We start from the raw sequence: 22,471 nt of genomic DNA on the forward strand, positions 1-22,471 counted from the left end.
CAATGTGGTCTTTTTGGGAAGCTCTGCTGTGGCTATGTTGGGAAGCAAGTGGCTGGAACACAAATGTTCATTTGGTATCTTCACAAGCACCTGTTTTCTCTTTTGGGGAATAGTAGGAAGTGTTGGAAGGATTAGTAGATTAATTATTAACCATGTCATGGCCACCATGCCCTGGAGAGGGGCTTGAACCCCAAACTACTGAGGCAAACCTGTTACCTACTGAGTGGCAAGACCTCCACAAAACACAACATGAAATTCTGCCATGAAGATTTTTTAAAATCCAACATCAGGAGTTGGGTGTCACCGGCAAGGCTGTCATTTATTGGCCGTATCAAGTTGCCCTTGAGAAGGTAGTGGAGAGCCACCTTCTTGAAGCACTGCGACCTATTTAGTAAGGGGTTTCCTAAAGTTTTCCAGGGAGCATCAGGATTTTGACTCAATAAGAATGAATTCAAAATCAAATAAACCTGGGTCTTGCTGGGATTCTTTCATCTTTCTTAGCCTGGACATTAGCATTTAAATTTTTCTTCAAAATGCAATTACTGCTTATGCTTTCAGTCATAATTACATCAATTAAGATCATTTTATTATGTGCTTCATTCGATGTGTCAGTTTGCTGGCCTGTTATGTCCGAAGGCTGGTCTTTTCAGGTCTGCCTGAATGTATTTTTAGATTAATGGTTGTCAATGTGGCTTCTGTTTCAAAAGGCTCCCAGAATTCAGTGATACCTCATGTCATTCCCACCCACTCTTGCAGCCATGGCTCTCCCTGCATTCCCCTTCCACCATGCTGCATCCCCTCCCCAGCTCTGTACCCTCTCCCCCTTGCTGCATTACCCCCCTCCACTCTGCTTTCCCCCTCCTCCACTGTGCATCCCCACACTCCATTCTGCATCCCTCACCCCCCATTCTGCTTTCCCTCACCTCACTGTGCACACCCCTCCCCCACTCTGCATCTCCTCTCCCCCACCCTATCTCCCCCTTTGACTCCAGGAGCAACACGTACAACACTACCTGTGCAGCATACCAACTCACCACTGAAAGTGAAGAATGCCAAATCTATAGGATGGAGGCACAACTTCCTGCCACCTAAGCGATACCATGAATGATACTTTTTAGAAAAGAAAACAAGCTACAAAAGACTCTTAAGGTGTACAGTTTATTTATAAAAGTCAATTATTAATCTTTTTTAGTTTAGAAAAAAAAGTATTAGAAGTTATATTTATATTTTTTCAAGAAAGAGAGATGTTATATATTGTGATATTATTCGTAAAAGGCTAGGAACTAATTATTGTGTGAATACATATCCTGGGGTGTCACATTCACTGTTGCGCTGCAGTCATGTGCCGAGTAACATTGGCCCAAATCTTCCAAGGTGCAGCACTCACCGTCGGATTGCCACTGCGCCCCCTAACTATCCCACCATGTCGGAGCTCCGCATTTCTGACCAGGACTTTCGATTCCAGCTTCTCCAGAAATGTAGAGTATACCTGCAATAGAACCACTTCTTCATGGCACTGGCTTATCAGGGGAAGACATGCCAAGCCTCCTTTTTATGGCACTAGCTGCCATATTCTGGTATATAAAGAGTTTAAATGTCCCAAAGCTTCTTTGAAAAACCACAGAAAGAATGTCAGCGTGTAAAGGGGTAGGGTAGGTGAGGTAAGTGAGTAAGGGAGTAGGGCAGGAGAGGTAAGTGGGTAAGGGTGTAGGGTAGGTGAGGTAAGTGGGTAAGGAGGGAGTAGGGTGGATGAGGTAAGATGTTAGGGTGGGTGAGGTAAGTAGATAAGGGGGAAGGGTAGGTGGGGTAAGGGAGGAGAAAGGTGGGTAAGGTAAGTGGGTAAGGGAGTAGGGCAGGTGAGATAAGTGGATAAGGGGAGAGTAGAGTGGGTGGGGTAAGAGGTTAGGGTGGGTGAGGTAAGTGGGTAAGGGGATAGGATAGGTGAGGTAAGTGGGTAAGGGGGAGTAGGGTGGGTGAGGTAAGTGGGTAAGGGGGTAGGGTGGGTGAGGTAAGTGAGTAAGGGGGGAGTAGTTTGGGTGAGGTAAGAGGTTAGGGTGGATGAGGTAAATGGGTAAGGGGGTAGAGTGGGTGAGGTAAGTGAGTAAGGGAGGAGTAGGGTGGGTGAGGTAAGAGGTTAGGGTGGGTGAGGTAAGTGGGTAAGGGGGTAGGGTGGATGAGGTAAGTGGGTAAGGGGGAAGTTGGGTGAGGTAAGAGGTTAGGGTGGGTGAGGTAAGGGGGTATGGTTGGTGAGGTAAGTGAGCAAGGGGGAGTAGGGTGGGTGGGTAAGGGGGGAGTAGGGTGGGTGAGGTAATTGGGTAAGAAGCAGCTAGGCAGGATGGTAAGTGGATCGGGTAGTGGTGCGGCAGGTGGCTGAGGTGGTAGGGTGGCACCTGGGTAGGGTGGAAGGGTGGCACCTGGGTAGGGCAGTAGATGGGTAGAGTGGCTGGGTAGCATGTGGTAGGATGGTAAGGAGGCAGGTGAGTAGGGTGACAGAGTGGTACGTGGTTTGTGTGGCAGGTGGGTGAGATGGGTAGGTGGGGAGTTGATGATGGGCTCTAGTCAGATCATGTCAGAGGGGATTTGGAGGGGTTCAGGGGGAAGTTGGTTGGTGGGGCCAGGTCAGACTGGGTTGGGGGATAGTCATTGTGGGTGGGGAGGTCGAGGGGGCAATAGGGGGTGTCAGTTGTATAGTTACCCAGGAGTTAGACTAGGATTTTTCTGTCTAACATTTCCTGGGTAACTATCCAGGTAAGTAATTTCAAAGTCTCCAGGCAGAATTTTCCATTCGGGGACTAAGTCCAGTGGAGGGGGTGGGGACGAGGAGTGCTTCCCATCACAGTGGCCGGGTGGAATTCACACTGGATCGCACAACCCCGGCCTCATTAAATATGCACTGGAGGATTTTGCGATGTTTTGCACTGCGGGGCGGGATGGATGTCTCGTGCCCTGCGATCATATCCGGAAGCCATTTTTAAAAGACGTCCGGATGTAACTGACCCACCATTGAAGGGAAAAGATGGACCTCCTGAAGGTAGAAGATGGACCTCCTGAAGAAAGAAGGTGGACTTACAGGGACACTCTGAAGCTGGAAGATGGACCTCCTCACTGAAGCTTGAAGATCCACCTGATAGATTCTCCCCCCCACCCACTGCTGCATGTACCAGGGTCCACAGTCACTGGAGGCCTCCATCCTGAACCCTGGGGGCAGACCCACACCGTCTTCGGGTGAGTGCCGATATGTACATGGCGCATTGGTCCGTTTGTGTTCTGAACCAGTGTGATTTCCCGCTGGTGGCGCGGACGATCGAGCTTTGATGGGGTGGGTGATTCTGGTCGGGCCTTCATCTGCCTCCCATTAGCAGGATGCAAATCAGTTTCACAATGGTCTCTGGCGAGAATTGCGACCCGCCATGGTGGGCAGGAACAGGAGATCCCACCATCATTTTACGCTGATGTGAAACCAATTTTTAGAGCTCCCACCGGATTGTCCACTGTCCCCCAAACCCCCCCCACACCGACACAGGCACAGGAAAATTCAGCCCTCCGACTCTAACTCGGAGTTGGAGACTTTTTCGGAAGGTCCCAGGGAGCAGGGAATTGCCCATTGGAAGTTCAAATTTCCAGGGCAATTCCCACAGAGTCATCGCATTGGGACTTCCAAGGGTTCTGTAGAGCATCTTCTGGGGGTGTGTCCAGTCTCTGGCTATCCAGAGATCGGAAGATCTGAGCCAATGTCTCAGTCCATCAGTTCACCAGTCACATGGAGAGCTGAAAGAAATGCACTTGATGAAACTCCAACATTTTGAGTCTTAAGGTGTGATTATTTCAAATTCTGAGAGCCAGAAGGCATAAGATCACTCTGCAACCCCCTCCCCCATCCATTCCCCCTCCCCCATTCTGCATCCCCACCCCCACTAGAGCAAAACTGAATTTTATTTGCCCCTGTCCAATATTTTAACTTTTATTTAGTATTGTAACATAAAGCAAGGAAAACGTTCATATCCAAGGTTGCACAATATCAGCGGAAAGCCACCGGCTCAGAACTATCTAGGAAAGGACTTGACAAGTTATATAGTGTTTAGCCCATGCATTGACCTTCCTGAAGTGACTAATCAACTTTCTGAGCCACGATTTTAATATCTAATGCTACTGCCAAAGGCGGCCCATATTGTTCCTCAGTCATTCTTTGGGAGATCTTTGTGTTCAATCCAGCCATGTCTAGAAAACAGAGCCCAGTTTTTATCACCTCACAAGACCCTGGGAAAGATTCAGAGGTGCGTCACAAGATTGATTCTTAATTCAAGGGCCTTTAGGTAAAAGTACAGGTTTAGAGAGTGGCAAGTATTTACTTTGGGAAAAAGATTAAACTTCAAGGGGACCTGATTGGGTTTTGAAATGCAGTCATTACTACATGTCCTTTCTGGCTTGCTGTAGTCATGTGACTTCCGCCACGAGGGACTCCCTGCAGGCAGCTATCTTACATTCAGTTCAATAAAGGCACTACACTAGAAAGACAACAGTCTCTGAGCTTGTAACGCTGATTGACTTTTCCTCAATTGTGCCAGCTCACACTAATCCTTGCTTGCCTTAGCACTGATTTTGCTGACACACTTTGACTCCCATCAAAGGAAGCAGCTCAAACTTAAAGCTGTAATTCTAATGCTTAAACTTTTTCATGACTTCACATTTCGAACCTAACCTACAACCATTAACCACCAACCATCTCCCTGAACTCTTCAAAACTCCTGACAGGCCTAACGTGTAACTATTCACTCCACTATTGACAGCTGCATCTTCAATGGCCTAAGTTTTGTGTATTGGTACTCCACCTTAAACACCCACCCCCGCCGTCAATACTTTAAAACTACCTTAAACCATCCCCCTCCCCCATACTTTAAAACCACCTTAAAACCCATCTCTTTCACTCAGCTTTTGGCCGCCTCACCTAATAGTTACTTCTCTGTACAGCAACCAAATTAGTTTTAATTATGCCTGTGTGAAGTATCTTGGGATGTTTTTCCATGTTGTTTGAAATAATTACAAGGCTAGATTATGTTCATATGGGCAGGTTATGAGCCAGGCGAAACTGTGGGGACGTCAGTATAAGTTACATAAACATGGAGTTAGGTTTTTTACTTAAACATAGGGTTAGGTTAGAAGCCAGGGTAGAATCCTCTTTGTAGAACTCAGGAATGGGTTACCAGAGTGTGTGGTGTGTGTGGATTCACTGCAAACATTCAAAAGGGAATATGGATGAGCTTCTGGTCTAGTTATTGAAGGTGGGTTGGGTTACAGAGATAGCAATACCAGTTATCATGGTCACCAAAAGCTTGCTCGATTCCTGCAGGGGTCAGAGAGGAATTATCCCTAGGTTTTTTCAAATTGGCCCAAGTATCTTTTATCTCTGTTCTTTGCCTCTCCCAGGAGGTTGCATGCCTGTAGAGGGTAGGAAAGGTTTCAAGATTATAGGACTGCCTTGATGGACCAGATAATTTTTTTTGTCCTACTTTCTCCTATATTTAGATGCTATTCTATTTCTGGCATGCAGTCAGTCAATGAGATGTCCCCAATCACAGTTCAAAGTATAAGCCACAACCTCCACCCCAGGGAACGTGACTTTAACTAAAGGCTGTTTCAGGAATAAGGACTTGATTGACAGGAGGCCTCTGTGATTGACAGTTTGTGGGCTAGTCTCTTTCTCTTGTGCTAAATGTAGGTGCTGGAACAGAAGGGAATACATTTTGAATATGAGAGTGACTTTTAGGTTTGATTTAGATAGGCCACCTTAAAGCACTACCATCTGCAACAGATTTGCATGATTGCTCAGGGAGCTGGAAGGGGAATCTCTTGGACATTTCCCCAGGCACTGGCCATTGATTTTTCTCTGTTCTACCATGGTTACTGTGCAGGTGAACAATGCACATGGTAGCACCATGTCTGGATAGACCAGTTGCAAATTTTCTACCTTTCTTTTTGTATGTCCCTATGAGTTGTGTGTCTTCTTCCTAATCCAGCTAGTCCCCTCTCCCTCCTGGCCAGCTAGAGCTGCTTAACTGCTCAGGATGTTTCCTGGTAAATAGGATCAGAATGTATGTGGCAGGGGAGCAAATAGGATAACGGAACTGGAAATGGTGATGAAATTTGGAATGACAGTAAGAGTGAGAATGATGGTGGGAGTGGGAGTAGTGATAGGAATGTGAGTAATATTGGATTAGAAGTGGGATTAATGGTGGGAATCGGAGTGAAGGTAGGAGGAGGATTGATGGTGGAAATCAGTAGGATGGTGGAGTTCAGAATGGCAGTATAAGCAATGGTGAAATTGAGATTGATAGTGGAAGTGGGAGTGATGGTTGGAATGGAATTAAAGGTGGATTTGAGATTGACAGTGGGAGTGTCGACTGGGGTGATGGAGGAAGGGTTGGTGATGATGAGAGTAACATTGGGGGATGACTGAAGTTTAGCGATGGTGCGCATGATGATGATGGGATTGTTGGTGACGATGAGAATATTGGTGATGGGAATGTTGGAGATGGGAATGTTGGAGATGGGAATGTTGGTGATGGGAATGTTGGAGATGGGAATGTTGGTGATGGGAATGTTGATGATGGAAATGTTGGTGATGGGAATGTTGATGATGGGAATGTTGGTGATGGGAATGTTGAGAATGTTGGTGACGATGAGAATGTTGGAGATGGGAATGTTGGAGATGGGAATGTTGGAGATGGGAATGTTAGTGACGTTGAGAATGTTGGTGATGGGAATGTTGGTGATGGGAATGTTGGTGATGGGAATGTTGGTGACGTTGAGAATGTTGGTGATGATGAGAATGTTGGAGATGGGAATGTTGTCCGATGGGAATGTTGGTGATGAGAATATTGGTGACGTTGAGAATGTTGGTGATGGTAATGTTGGTGATGGGAATGTTGGTGATGAGAATGTTGGAGATGGGCATGTTAGAGACGATGAAAATGTTGGTGATGGGAATGTTGGTGATGGGAATGTTGGCGATAGGAATGTTGGAGATGGGAATGTTGGTGATGGGAATATTGGAGATGGGAATGTTGGTGACGATGAGAATGTTGGTGACGATGAGAATGTTGATGATGGGAATGCTGGAGATGGAAATGTTGGTGATAGGAATGTTGGGGGCAATGAGAATGTTGGTGATGGAAATGTTGGAGATGGGAATGTTGTTGAGTGGAATGTTGACAGGAATGTTGTTGATGATGGCAATGTTGATGATAATGGGAATGTTAATGATGGGATTGTCGGTGTTGATGGAAACTTTGATAGTAAATGGAGCGTTGGTGATGTTGGCCTTATACTGGGGCAATTTGGGATTCAATATTAGAACAGAATCCAACACCAATAAGGTTGGAAAAGAGAGAAATAGCTCCAAATCTGGAACAGAAACAGCAAATGGTCAGGAGGTCATTCAGCACCTGAAAGCCAGCATATTGCTTCAGGTTCAACCTCTCACTTTCAGATCCAGTCCTGATGAAGGGTTACAGTTGAAATATTAATCACACTGGATATCGTGCTAATGGAATAAAAAGGATTTATTTTTCTCATCATTTGTGCTTTTTGTAAATAAAGTTCAATGTTGACCTAACAAGCATTTTTAGCAAAATCTGGAAAGTCTCTAAGTTTTGAAAAGCTGCAACTGTCAAGACAAAAAAATTAATAGCCAAAATATTGCAGCTACACAGACACATTCTGGAAATTGGTTCAACACCAATTAATGATTATAAGGTAAAGTGGTGAGTACTGGTTGGCCATCCTAATGGCGTTCTGGCCATTCTATGCTGTGCTGTGCTGGGTTCAATTTTTTTTAGCTATCCAAATCACTTCTTTGTTGCTTCAGTTGCTTTCTTTGAATCCTGCACTCCGATCTGGGCTCTGGACTCATAGGTAACTGGGATGGTGATCTCAGAAGATTGCAGAGCTGGTTTCTTCATCGGTGCTTCCACTGTCAGCACGCCACTGGGTGAAAGCGTCGAAGAAACTATAGCAGGGTCCGTTTCTGGTGGTAGGCTGTGAAGAAGAGAAAGAGAGATTAGATTGCACTGGCATGTCACTGGCTACATTGCAAAATTCCCATCACCGAGAGAAACCCTGCTTTTTAAAAATTTATTCTTTCATGGGATGTGGGCATTGCTGGCAAGACCAACATTTGTTGCTAATCCATTTAAGAGGGCAGTTAAAAATCAACTACATTGCTGTGGGTCTGGAGTCACATGTAGGCCAGACCAGGTAAAGATTTCCTTCCCTAAAGGAAATTAGTGAACCAGATGGGTTTTTACGACAATCAATGATAGCTTCATGGCACCATTAGAAGACTAGCCTTATGGTTGAAGATTTATTAATTAAATTTAAATTCCACCAGCTGCCATGGTGAGATTAGTACCCACGTTCCCATCAGCATGAGTCTGGGCCTCTAGATTATTAGTCCAGTGACATTATCACTATGTCACCATCTCCCCTCTCATTTTGACAGCATAGTTAGTACAGCTGTAAGCTTTACTGGTAGCATACACCCCTAGATTTGATGGGTGAAATGATTCATAGCAATAACATGAGAGAATAAAACAATTTTGAAAGGAGCTGGATAAACATCTGCAAATGGGATTGACGCTTTAATGTGTAAGCAAGACTGGAGTGAATAAATAACCCATGGGATGGGCGCTAATACTCTTCCTGTTTCTATAAAAGGCAATGGCACCACTTTTTTTTAATCTGGCAGTTTTTAAAGCAGCCAGCAGAGGTCGCTGGTTAGGCAATTCCACATCAGTACCAATGGGTGAACCTTGAGAAGACTCTGCTCACTCATACGTGGAGGTGGCACAAGGATACCACAAATGGCACAAGACCCCAATTTAAACATTTCAGCAAGGCTCTCGCCTGTTTCAGGTAGGGAGGGGGGTGGGGAGGTCGCATTTTGAGGCCTTCTCAAAAAATTGAGCTGGGTGTGCTTCAGGAGGCAAGTGGGCAGGAGTTTTTCTGAAAGAAATTAAGAACTGTAGTTCCTCCTGCCATCCGCTATTACCCCAGGGTTAGGTATGTTCATGGGTTTACAGACCCATGGGTCTACACAAGCACAAGTTCCCACCTAGAACTGATTTTATACTTTACTGCAATTTAAATGAAACTTGAACCCTCGAGGCTGAACCCGCTCTGCAGCTCATGGCTTTCCACTAGGCAGTCGATGTTAACTGGAACACTGTGATTGGAGCTGCTCAAGGAATTGAAATTGATTGTCGCCCTGATATTTTTAGGGAATGTATATTGTGGTAATTATTAATTGTCAGCACCAGGTTTTTAGCTCATATTAAAGCAAGAGGACTAAAAAGTCATATTTACCCATCATCCAGAGACTGTTTTGGGTTTGCTGCAATTTCAAAATTTTCTTGTGTAAAAGTTGCTAACAATGGTGACAATAGGAATCAGGCTAGTTTAAACTGTCCACTATTCAGGAGGTCGGATTTTGACAGTGAGTTGCAGCACATTACAGTAAATTCAGCTGGAATAAACTGGATATAAACTGTTCCCTGGATGCACAGGATCTACACTACATCTGACCTCCAGCAGGGTACCTCAAGGTGGTTTCTGATTTTTCTCCTCTTCCCCCTCCTGATTCCTGGTGTGATTGCGATCCTGCTCCTACCTCCCTCCTGATCATGAGTTTGAGACCTGGTCTGAAGTCTTAAGTGTGGTTCCCAGTTTGATGTGATACATAGGCTGTGTGCAACAATGAAAGCTATGGCTTCTGACAGTCCACAGGGACACAAAAACACCCTGGGTATATTCCCGGCATTGGATCTTGCTCAACAGCAGCACCAATTCCAGGCAATTCCCCCATTTTCACATAACTAAATGAATGACAGCATCATCAGGGACAACTTGGATTCATTGCACCAATCTCTGCTCAATTCTCTAATCTGCATCCCATCAAGTGAGACCTGGGCTAAATTCTGAGGAATTGGATGCCTGCTTGAAGGGGGAAAGTTTGCTGGGCTATGGGGGACTGGGGCTAATTGGATAGCTCTGCCAAAGAGCCAGCACAGGCACGAGGGGCCAAATGGCCTCCTTCTGTGTCGTTCATATTCTTGATTCTAAAACACAACTCAAAATGATAGGATTACTGCAAAGCAATTTATAAAATAATTTACTCACAGATATTTCCGAGTAAAGCACCTTGAAATAAAACCATGTTCATCTTGCCTCTCCTCATGTTTGCCTGCAGGACAAAATAATTGAAGTTTTCAATAAAGGCTGTTAAGGATTATTGTAAATCATTATCATATTTTCACCAAGCAAGATAAATGAGCGCAATTCACAGTTAAATAAATGAAAATATTTGTCTGTGGGTATTTGTATGTAAATTAGTTACATAACAGAGCATCTCGTCCCTCAGCAACCCATTGAAAATCAAACTGCCCTCATAAAAATGTAATCTCGCTGTTTAAAATTATCCATAATGTCTTGAAATGATAAGAAAAGATTTCACCTTCTGGGAATATATACCCTAATTTATTTTTACACGTCAAGTTCCTTTGGAGTTGTTGGCCTTGTATTCTGGAAGATTCTTTAAATGCATTTTGGGGCATGGGGCTGTCACAACAAGAGTGACGTCAGGAAACAAATGGTGCACCCGATGCGGCTATTTCTCATTCATTTCACTTCCATGATTTCCCAAATTGTAACCCCGACAACTGGGGCTCCACTCCAGGAGTGCACATTCAAAACACCAGCCCTTGGGCATCTTGCTGTGAGAAATAGGAAGGTCTTGTTGTTGCAATGTTCTTCTGAAATTGTAGGTATAGCCTTTTGTTAAACCTGAATGTAGAAGGGTTAGATACTCTTTATTGGGTCTCTAGGACAGGGATGTTTCATTTCCAGTTGTGACCAGGGTAGGGATTTTCAAATTCCCATTGATGGATACTCTGCCTCTCTCAATCTAAAATGGCAAACAAAACTTTTAAAATGGATGCTGTACTTGATTTAAACTGAATCAATTGTGTCTGAAATCTGCACGCATTTTCAAAACAGCTCAAATCTATCTCTAATAAAACAATTAAGATCCCCTTCTTAAAACCTATCTCTGCTAAGCAAGCTTTGAAAAGGAAAAGAAAGACTTGCATTTATTGAAAAGCATTCAAAAGTGCTTCAGTGGCTGTAAAATACTTTAGGACAATGTGAAAGGTGCTGCATAAAGGCAAGTCTTTTCTTTTAAGAAGCTGGTTTACAAGAGGTAGGTTTTAAGGCAGGCAGGATGGGCATGGACCACCTTTCCACCTCCACCACGATTAATCCCGTGGCTGGAAGGCTCAAGGATGACCTTCTCACCCCGCTGCCAATAGATGCCCCATAGTGGGCAATAAATGGCCACCTAAGAGCCGCATCCCACCAGCACTGGTCTTAACCCAGTGACAGATGGAGGGGGGCTTGCCATGTGGGGAACACGAGCAAACACCCACCTCGTTCAAAGGCATTCAGCGCCTGATCGAGGGACCCAGCATCAGGAAGCGGGGGACCACTGAAAGCTACTCCCATGCCCTTGCTGCCAACCCCTGTCCCCTGTGACCCCCAGCCTGTGACCGCCCCCGCCCCCTCCCCTTCTGCCAGCACTCACCTATGTTTGGGTCCCTTCTCGATCTAAGACTGGAAGCAGTCACCACCTTCATGCACTGAGTGCAGAAGAGCTGCCAGTCCCTGATTGGCCGGCAGCTCGCAGTGGGCAAGACTTCCGCCCCGGGGTTCTTGATCCTGGGGGAGGGCCTTCTGCTGGCCCACTAAATACCTGAGAAGCACAAGGTGCAGTGGGCCTTCCCGCAAAGAGGTAACATGGTTGGCAGGCCAAGACCCATGACACTTTCACAAGATTCCACCCCTGGAGTGGGAACTTGAACACAGGCTTTCATATCATAGGATCTTAGAATGGATACATCACAGAAGGAAGTCACTCAACCCATCATGTCTGTGCCAGCTCTCTGCATGAGCAACTCAGCTAGTCACTTTCCCTACCCTTTCCCCAAAGACCTGAAAATGTTTTCTCTCCAGGTGGTCATCCAATAGCCTATTGAAAGCTGTGATTGAATCTCCCTCTATCACACTCTCAGGCAGTGCATTCCAGATCATAAGAACATAAGAAATAGGAGCAGGAGTGGACCATATGGCCCATCGAGCCTGCTCCGCCATTCAATACGATCATGGCTGATCTAGGACTTCAACTCCACTTTCCTGTCCTCTCCCCTTATCCCTTGATTCCCTAGGAGATCAAATATCTGTCACTTCAACCTTAAATATCATCAGTGATAGAGCATCCACAACCCTCTAAGGTAGAGAATTCCAAAGATTCACAAACCTCTGAGTAAAGAAATTTCTCCTCATCTCAGTCCTAAATGATCAGCCCCTTATCCTGAGGCTATGCCCTCATGTTCTCCCAGAGATTGGAAACAACCTATCAATGTCTACCCTGTCCAGCCACTTCAGAATCCTGTATATTTCAATGAGATCACCTCTTATTATTCTAAATTCCAGACCTAATTTACTCAGCCTCTCATCCCAGGGACCAATCTGGTGAACCTTCACTGTACTTCCTCTAATGTAAGTATATTCTTCCTTAAATATGGAGACCAAAATTGCACACAATATTCCAGGTGTGGTCTCACTAAAGCTCTGAACAATTATAGCAAGAATTCCATATTCTTGTATTCCAAACTCCTTGCAATGAAGGCTAATAAGCCATTTGCATTCCTAATTACTTGCTGAATCTGCATGCTAACTTTCTGTGTTCCTTGTACAAATACGCCGAAGTGTCTCTGAACAGCAACATTAATAAGTTTCGACCTTTTAAAATATATTCTGTTTCTCCACTCTTATGACCAAAGTGAATAACTTCACATTTCCCCACATTAATTCCCCAGTGGAATTGCTGTGAGTTTGGTGAGCAGGGAGTTCGGTGAGGAGGGAAGGGAGGTGTTCTTTTCATTTTTTATCTTTCTCAGTCTGCAGGAGACCAGGGGTTGAAAAACTGCACGAGAGGGCTGAGTTTTCAAAACACCCAAGACTGACATCACAGAAGAAACACAAGCTCATCGGTTGATGAGAAACTGCTGTTAGGGAGGGTCTTCAAGTAGCTGAAAATTAGAAAAACACGTTCTTCTTAAAAGAAGGAACTACTTAGATTTCAGTAAGAAACACAAGCAAGAGGGAAGTAAAGTTGTCAAGCTGGTGTAGGAGGAGGGCATCATATTTCTGAGGCTTCAGGACCGATTCTGGAGAAGATGGGATCTGTACAAGCTGGATGGTCACACCTGAACAAGATTGGGATGAATATCCTTGCAGGGAGATTTGCTAGTGCTATTGTGGGGAGCAGGGGGTGGTGGTTTAAATTAGATTGGCAGGGGGCTGGGAACCTGAGGGCAAATTCAGAGCATGGAATGGGAGATGGAGAAGTAGTGAGTGATTCTGAAAGACAGAAGAAGCACAGGTTAAAAAGTGTACAGCACAGGAATTTGGCAGTGTTAAAAAGTGTATATGTAAATGCAAGGAGTATAGCAAATAAAACCGAGGAGCTGAGGGCACAGATAGACCCGTGGCAGCATGATATCATCGCTACAATGGAAACATGGCTTGAAGAGGGGCAAAAATAGCAGCTCAACATCCCTGGATATAGAGTTTTCAGGCAGGATAGAGAGGTGGATAAAAAAAGATGAGGGTGTAGCATTATTGGTTAAAGGAACAATTACAGCTGTGAGAAGGGATGACATACTAAATGAAATGCCAAATGAGGCCATATGGATTGAGCTCAGACATAAAAAAGGGGCAGCCACACTGCTAGGAATGTACTATAGACCCCCAAATAGTGGAAGGAGTTAGAAGAGCAAATATGCAAGCAAATTTCTGAGTGCAAAAGTATTAGGGCAGTAATAGTTGGAGACTTCAGCTACCCCAATATTAATTGTTAAGGTACAGTGTGAACAGTGTGAAGGCTACAGAGGGCACAAAATTCTTGAACTACATTCAAGAGAATGTTTTCAGCCAGCATGTAACAAGCCCAATGAGAGGGGACACAATTCTAGATTTAGCCTTAGGAATTGAAGCTGGGTGTGGATGAAGTAGCAGTGGGGGACCATTTGGAGATAGTGACATAATACAGTTAGATTTAGCATCATTATGGAAAAGGACAAAGATAGAACAGAATTGAAAGTTCTAAACTGGGGGAAGACAAATTTTGCAAAGCTGAGAGGTGAATGGCAAAATTGGACTGGATACACCAACTAGAATGGAAAACAGTGTCAAATCAGTGGGAGGTGTTCAAAAGCAAGATTCTACAGGCACAGTGTAGACATGTCCCCACAAAGAAAAAGGTTGGTACTGCCAAATCTAGAGCCTTCTGGTTTTCCAGTAGCATACAGGGTAAGATAAAGCAGAAAAAGAAAGCTTATGACAGTCACAAGAAGCTTAATATTGTAGAAAGCCTAGAGGAGTATAGAAAGTACAGGGGTGAAGTAAAAATGGAAATTAGGAAAGCAAAGAGAGGATATAAAAAATATTGGCAGGCAGAATCAAAGAAAACCCAAATATGTTTTACCAGTACATTAAGAACAAGAGGATAACTAAGGGAAGGGTAGGGCCAATCAGAGATATACATGGTAACTTGTGCCTTGATGTTGAAGATGTGGGCAGGATTCTTAATGAGTACTTTGTCTCCATCTTCACTAAGGAGAGGGATGATGCAGACATTCTAGTTAAAGAGGAGGATTGTGAAATATTAGATACAATAAACACAGTGAGAGAGAAGTACTGGAGGGACTGGCATCCTTGAAGGTGAATAAATAACCAGGGCCAGATGGATTGTATCCCAGGCTGTTGAAGGAAGCCAGGGAATAAATAATAGTTGCTCTGAGGAACATTTTCCAATCCTCACTAGATAGAGGTGAAGTACCAGAGGATTAGAGGTCTGCGAGCATTGTACCAATATTTAAAAAGGGATAGACCAGAAAATCTTAGGTCAGTCAGACTTCAGTGGTAGGCAAATTATTGGAAACAATTCAGAGAGACAGGATAAACTGTCACTTAGAAAGGCACAGGTTGATCAGGGACAATCAGCATGGTTTTGTTAGGGCAAGATCATGTCTCACTAACTTAATACAATTTTTTGAGGAAGCAACAAAGAGGACTGATGAGGGTAGCATAGTGGATGTTGTCTACATGGATTTTCATAAGGCGTTTGACAAAGTCCCACATGGCAGACTAGTCAGAAAAATTAGATTCCATGGGATACAGGGGAAGGTGGCAAGTTGGATCCAAAATTGGCTCAGCGACAGGAAACACAGAGTAATAGTCGATAGATGTTTTTGCGAGTGGAAAGCAGTTTCCAGTGGTGTTCACGGAGCTCAGTGTTGGGTCCCTTGCTGTTTGCTGCCTATATTAATAATTTGGATTTAAATGTGGGAGGCATGATTGATAAATATGCAGGTGACACAAAAATTGGCTGCATAGTTGATAGTGAAGAGGATAGCTGTTGTCTCCAGAATGATATCAATCATTTGGTTGAGTGGGTGGAAAAGTGGCAAATGGAATTCAACCCAGAGAAGTGTGAGGTAATGCATTTGGGGAGGGCAAACAAAGAAAAGGAATACTCAATAAATGGGAGAATATTGAGAGGGGTTGAGGAAGTGAGAGGCCTTGGAGTGCATGCCTACAGGACCCTGAAGGTGGCAGGACAGGTGGATAAGGTGGTAAAGAAAGAATAAGGATGCTTTCCTTTACTGAGCGAGGTATTGAATGCAAAAGCAGGGGTGTAACGCTGGAACTGTATAAAATGCTGGTTAGGCCACAGCTGGAATTTTCTGTACAGTTCTAGTCACCACATTATAGAGAGGGAGACAGTATAGAGGAGATTTACAAAAATTGTTTTTTATTCATTCATGGGATGTGGGCATCACTGGCCAGGCCAGCATTTATTGTATTGCCCATCCCTAACTGCCCTGAGGGCATTTAAAATCAACCACGTTGCTGTGGGTCTGGAGTCACATGTAGGCCAGATCAGGTAAGGACAGCAGATTTCCTTCCCTAAAGGACATTAGAGAACCAGATGGGTTTTTACAACAAACAACAATGGTTTCATTGTCATCATTAGACTTTTAGCTCCAGACTTTTTTGATTGAATTCAAATTCCACCATCTGCCATGGTGGGATTCAAACCCAGGCCCCCAGAGCATTACCCTAGGTCTCTGGATTACTAGTCCAGCAACAATACCACTATGCCATCGCCTCCCCAAGCCCTGTTGGCAGGGCTTGAAAATTGCAGCTATGAGGAAAGATTGGATAGGCTAATGTTGTTTTCCATAGAACAGAGGAGGCTGAGGGGTGATCTAATTGAGGTGTACAAAATTATGAGGGGCCTAGATAGGGTAGACAGGAAAGACTTGTTTCCCCTAGTTGAAGGGTCAATTATCAGGGAGCATAGATTTAAGGTGATTGGTAGAAGGATTAGTGGGGACATTAGGAAAAACCTTTTCACCCAGAGGGTGGTGGGCATCTGGAATTCACTGCCCAAACTGGTGGCAGAGCTTGAAACGCTCAACTCATTTAAAAGGTACCTGGATATGCACCTGAAATGCTGTAACCTGCAAGGCTATGGACCAGGTGCTGGAAAGTGGGATTAAAAATGAGCAGCTAGCTTCTTCTTTATCTTTTTATGGCCAACGCAGACATGATGGACTGAATGGCCTCCTTCTGTGTCATAGCATTTCTATGGTTCTATTATACTCCATCTGCCACCTTGTTGCCCACTCATGCAATCTGTCTATATCTCTTTGCAGCCTCTTTGTGTCCTCCTCACAGCTTACAGTTCCACCTAGCTGTGTATCGTCAGCAAACTTAGATACAATACTCTCAGTCTCTTTGACTCAGTCACTAATATAGATTGTAAATAGCTGAGGCCCCAGCACTGATCCTTACAGAACTCCACTAGGCACAGCTTGCCAACTTGAAAATTCCCCATTTATCATTACTCTTTTTTTCCTGTCTGTTAACCAACCCTCTTTCCATGCTAATATATTGCTCCCAACTTCATTAGTCCTTAACTTACATATTAACTTTTCATGTGGCACCTTGTTGAGTGCCGTTTGGAAATCCGAGTATACTACATCTGCTAGTTACCCTTCATCTATCCTACTAGTTACATCCTCAAAAAAACTCTCATAAATTTGTCAAACATGATTTCCCTTTTGTAAAACCATGTTGACTTTGTCTGATCGCACTGTGATTTTCTAAGTGCATTGTTAAAACTTCCTTAATAATATATTCCAGCATGTTCCTGATGACTGGTGTCAGGCTAACTGGTCTGTAGTTCCCCATTTTCTCTCTTCCTCCTTAAATAGCGGTGTTACATTTGCTAACTTACAATCTGCTGGGATCTTTCCAGAATCTAAGGAATTTTGGATAATCATAACTAATGCAGCCATTATCTCTGCAGCTATCTTTTTTAGAATCTTAGGATGTAAGCCATCAGGTCCTAGCGATTTGTTGGATTTTTGTCCCTCAAGCTTCTCCAATACTTATTCTCTGCTGATATTAATTACCTTAATTTCCTCACTCTTTTTAACTCCTAGGTCACCTTCAGTTTCAGTATGTAACTTATGTCTTCTACTGTGAAGACAGACACAAACTTTGTTTAATATCTCTGCCATTTCCTCATTCCCATGATAATGTCTCCTTTCTCTGCTTCTAAGGGACCAACATTTACTTTAGCTACTCTCTTCCTTTTTATATACTTGCTAAAGCCCTTACAAACTGTTTTTATATTCCTAGCTAGTTCAGTCTCGTATTTTATTATTTCCCTTTTTGTCAACTTTGTGGTGGCACTTTGCTGGCTTCCAAAACACTCCAAATCCTCAGATTTACTCCTATTCTTTGCAAGATTATAAGGCTCTTCTTTCAATCAAATACAATCCTTAACCTCTTTGGTAAGTCACAGATGGATCTTTCTCATGAAGTTCAGATCTTAACCATTCCCTGTCTAACCTTTTCATGTCACTGACAGTCATGTTGTCATCTCCTTAATTTGGTGTTCTCTGGTTCTTGATCCCTTCTGCCAATGGGAACAATTTCTCTCTGTTTAATCTGTCTAGACCCCTCATGATTTTGAACACCTCTATCAAATTTCTTCTTCTCTAATGAGAACAGCCCCAGTTTCTCCAATCTAACCACCCAACTGAAGTCCCTCATCTCTAGAACTATTCTCATAAATCTTATCCCCACCCCCGTAAAGCCTTCACACCCTTCCTAAAGTGTGGTGAACAGAATTGGACACACTGCTCCAGTTGAATCCGAACCAATGTTTTCAAAAGGTTCATCATAAGCTCCTTGTTTTTGTACTCTATGCCTTTATTTATAAAACCCAGGATCCTGTGTATCTTTCAATCACTTTCTCAACCGGTTCCGTCACCTTCAAAGCATATATACTCGCAGGTCCCTCTGCTCCCTTCTGCAGAATTTATCTTCCCCCCCACATAGCAATTTCTAATATAGTCATAGAGTCATAATGGCACAGCAGGAGGCTATTCGGCCCATTGAATCCATGCCAGCTCTCTGTGAGAAGGCTTGTCCAATAGGTGGCCCACAAGCCGGATTCTGGCTTGTGGCCCCTCCATACCCGGCCCACCAAGTATTGTTGGACATATAACAGACTTGGATTTGAAAAATGCTATAAAACTGCTCATCCAATCACAGGCTGGTTTCTCCCTGTATTTGCCTATCGGCAGTATATGCAGGGAGAAACCAGCTTGTGATTGGACAAGCAGCAAACAGTGTGAAGGTAGGTTTTCTAGGAAAGTTCCTGGTTCTGGAGTGAAAGCGGGACAAAGAGGGGTGGGGGTAGAGCGAGAGCACGGCCCAGGGGGAGCTGAAGTGAGAGCAGGGCTGAGGGTGCGGAGCTAGAGTGGGGCTGGGAAGGGGGACCAGAATGAGAGCAAGGAAGAGGGTCCAGGGCTCAGAGAAAGAACAGGGAGGTAGGGACCAAAGCGAGAGCGGGGTGACAGGGCCTGGAGCGAGAGTTGAATGGGGGGGTGGGCAGGGGTGCAGAGTGGAGACCAGAGCGGAAGCCAGAGCAGGGCCCACCAGAGTGAGTGTGTGTGTGTGTGTGAGAGAGAGTGAGTGTGAGGGGGGTGAGTGTGCCTGCACGTGTGAGAGACAGAGAAGGCAGAGTGTGTGTGTGTGTGTGAGAGAAAGAGTGAAGAGTGTGTGTGTGACAGAGGGGAGAGTGTGTGAGAGCGTGAGAGAGAAGGGAGAATGTCTGCACGTGTGTGTGTGTGTATATATGAGAGAGAGAGAGTTAGAGAGAGGAAAAATATGCAAAAGTCTGGCTCATTCCCAGTCTCAGGGTTCTCATTTACTCACCCACACACCAACACTCACTCTCACCCACTCTCACAGTGGATGAGGGTGAGTGAGTGAGCACCCTGAGACTGGGAGTGAGCCAGACGCACACACACTTACCCTCTAATGGTCATCTTTATTTATTACTTTTTTTTTAATTATCAATTTATCGCTTTGACATATTTTTTTTGCTGAGCAAGATGTCTTTTCATACCTCAGCTTTTTTTCTTGAAATTAATGTTTATTGTTGTGCCAAGCCTTACCTTTCCAAAATGTGCTTATCAGCCCCTTGAGTGAGAGAAAAACTGAAATGCTGCCCCCCTCCCACCACCATGCAAAAAGGTTGGATAAGCCTGGTGTACAGCAATTCAGTTAGACCCTATCCCATTGCTCCATCCCCGTGGCCCTGCGACTTTATTTCCCTCCAGTGCCCATCCAATTTCCTTTGCAAATCATTACCTTCTCTTCCACCAACCTCAAAGGCAGCAAGTCCCAGGTCATTCACACTCGCTGTGTCAAATACTTACTCCTCCCCCTGCACCCCCCCCCCCCCCCCCCCCCCCCCGCCCCCCTTGTGTAAAACTCAGTCCTTGTACCATCAGCTAATGGGAACAGCTTTGGAATACTGCATGTCACATATCTAAATCAGTGGATCAGAGCCACGTGTAAAGACTTCCCAATGTTAGAGTCAAGGTCAACAAGATAACTTGTATTTATATCACACCTGTCACTGTTCTCAGACATCTCAAAGCAGTTTACGGTAAGTAATAAGAAGTAAGGAATATCTGGGAGCTAATTTGCGCACAGCCAAGCCCCACAAACAACAATTAATTGAATAAGTAACTAATCAGGTTTTCAGTTGCCTCAAGGTTGAATGTTGGCCAAGACACCTGCTACTTTTTGAAGCCTTAGATCTTTGATATTCTCTGGAGCAGACAGACAGGTTTAACATCACATCTAAAAGGTGACACTCAGCCCTACACTCCCTCAGCCCTACACTCCCTCAGCACTACACTCCCTCAGCCCTACACTGCAGATTCTCTAGAGGTTCAGAAGTTCGAATCCCTTGACTGAGGTTTGGACATACACTCCCTTGGCTCAGGGATAGGCCGTAACCCACTGAGCCATTCTGACACTGAACAAACATCCTGGCGTTCCCGGTTGTGTTTAAGAGTGGGGACACCGACAACATTATAAACTGAATCAATCTCATGCCAAACGAGGACAAGAATTGGGTTGGGAATGTCAAGTTGCTCACCGTTGATCTCCACATATCCATCCTTGGTTTTCACGGTGATTTCCTCGGGGGCGAAGTGGTTGACATCCAAGTTGACCTTCCAATTGTCCGAGGTGACCTTGATCTCGGAGATGCCGGTGCTCTGCTGCCGGCTCAGGCCGCCCACCGGGGCGCTCGGAGCCGCCGTGCCCGCGGCCGCTGGCTCGGAGGTGGCTGCGGGGATCGCCGCCAGCGACGGGCGCATGTACCCCGGCCACATGCCGTGCCAGTCGGTCGCCCAGTCGGGGGGGAAAGCTGGCATCCCGAAGGACTGGTCAAAAATCCGCCCCGGGTAGTGCCAGTCCCGGAAGGGATCCCAGCTGGGACTCCGCATGAAGCTGAAGGGGATGCGCCGTTCAGACATGACGGGAGAGGGCGCGAAGCTGGGGCACCTTTGGCCAAAGTTGGACAGAGTGTGGCTGAGGCTGAGGCGGCGGCGCTTTTATATCTGGGAGCTGCCTGAGGTATATTTAGAATTAGCTGCTTATTATAGGCAGAGCGGTCATTGTTGTGGAATGCTAGCAAAGGAACCAACTTCTAGAACATTCCCAAAGACAACCCCTCTTCAATGGTCCCTGTATGAATTTGGAAAGTTCAGTTGAGCTTGTAGTTCACAGGTACAGTATGCAATTTAAAACAAAAATAACCCCCCTATGTACCTATGCATTACTGTATGTAGATGCTACCCAATGCTTTTTGGATACTGGGAAAAGACAGTGGCACCAGCTGAGTTGTTCTTGCAGAGAGCCAGCAGGGACAGGATGGGCCAAATGGCCTCCTTATGTGCTGCAAGCATTCTATGATTCCGAAGTTTAACAATAATTTTCATGCTCTCCTCGGGTATTTTGCGGTAATTATTTACACGCCTGTTTCTTGTCTCATTCTCACATCCTTTTCGCCTTGCACCAGCATCATTTTTGTCATGTGACCATTCCTGGCCTCCATCTTTATTATATACCTTCCCTTTTGGTGTTGCCCTGTCCTCCTGTGCCCTGTCCCTCAATTTGCTTAAGTGCTGTTCACTTCTGACGACATCTTCCAGTTCTAATGAATACTCATCGATCTGAAATGCTAAATCTGTTTCTCTCTCCACACATGCTCCCTGACCTGCCAAATGTTTCTGGCATTTCTCTCCTACACTAACCCCTTCCCCCACATCCTCCATTTCATTGAGTCAGGAGACTCGGTTATCCCATGACATTCCTGCGAACATCTCATCTGCAGGGTGGAGCAGGTGTGTTGGGTGGGGGCGCTGGGGGTCGTGGGGAGAGAGTCTGGCTGGAGGGGCATCATCCTGTCAACTCGACTATAACATGAACATTAACACAGAATGACAAATGATAACACTGCTGTTCAATGTTTATTCCCTACAATTGACAGGTGGTGATGTAGTAGGTTGGTATAATGTATCTGGGTCAGTTTCTATTGGGCCTCACAGTGCCTGGCAGACCAAGCTTCCTCTACAAATGCAGCACTACCCTACCTATGCAGACAGAAATGGTATGCATGAATTAGTGCCTGCATATCCACTCATACAGAGGATCCAAACTGAGCAATGGGCATGAGCTGGTCAGTGCACCTGGAAAATTTCACTCCCAGAATCTGGGATTGGTACCTTATTAATGGACTGTTGCATGGGAGAATTTTGCATCTCCTCCAGTCTATCATTCATTTGTGAAACTTTTATATATTTATATATATATGTGTGTATATGTATGTATGTATGTATATATAAAACCAGAGTTAACTATTTAGCAAAGGAAACTCCACTAATCCAATTTCTCCCCAGAAAAGGGAAGGCTGAGG

General features: G+C 44.8%; 1 protein-coding gene across 1 annotated transcript; it reads right to left on the bottom strand.

Annotated features, from left to right (window-relative positions):
- Positions 1 to 7,541: 7,541 nt before the first annotated feature.
- On the bottom strand, positions 7,542 to 21,239 carry hspb1 (heat shock protein, alpha-crystallin-related, 1). Its single transcript, XM_078548702.1, has 3 exons — positions 20,648 to 21,239; positions 10,174 to 10,237; positions 7,542 to 8,034 (listed from the first exon to the last, which is right to left on the bottom strand). Exons 1-3 carry the CDS (start codon positions 21,027 to 21,029, stop codon positions 7,845 to 7,847), a joined length of 636 nt encoding a protein of 211 aa, XP_078404828.1. The 5' UTR covers positions 21,030 to 21,239; the 3' UTR covers positions 7,542 to 7,844.
- Between the last annotated feature and the right edge of the window lie 1,232 nt (positions 21,240 to 22,471).

Source organism: Cetorhinus maximus, chromosome 9, assembly GCF_964194155.1.
Source record: "Cetorhinus maximus chromosome 9, sCetMax3.hap1.1, whole genome shotgun sequence".
In the NCBI taxonomy this organism is placed as follows: Eukaryota; Metazoa; Chordata; class Chondrichthyes; order Lamniformes; family Cetorhinidae; genus Cetorhinus; species Cetorhinus maximus.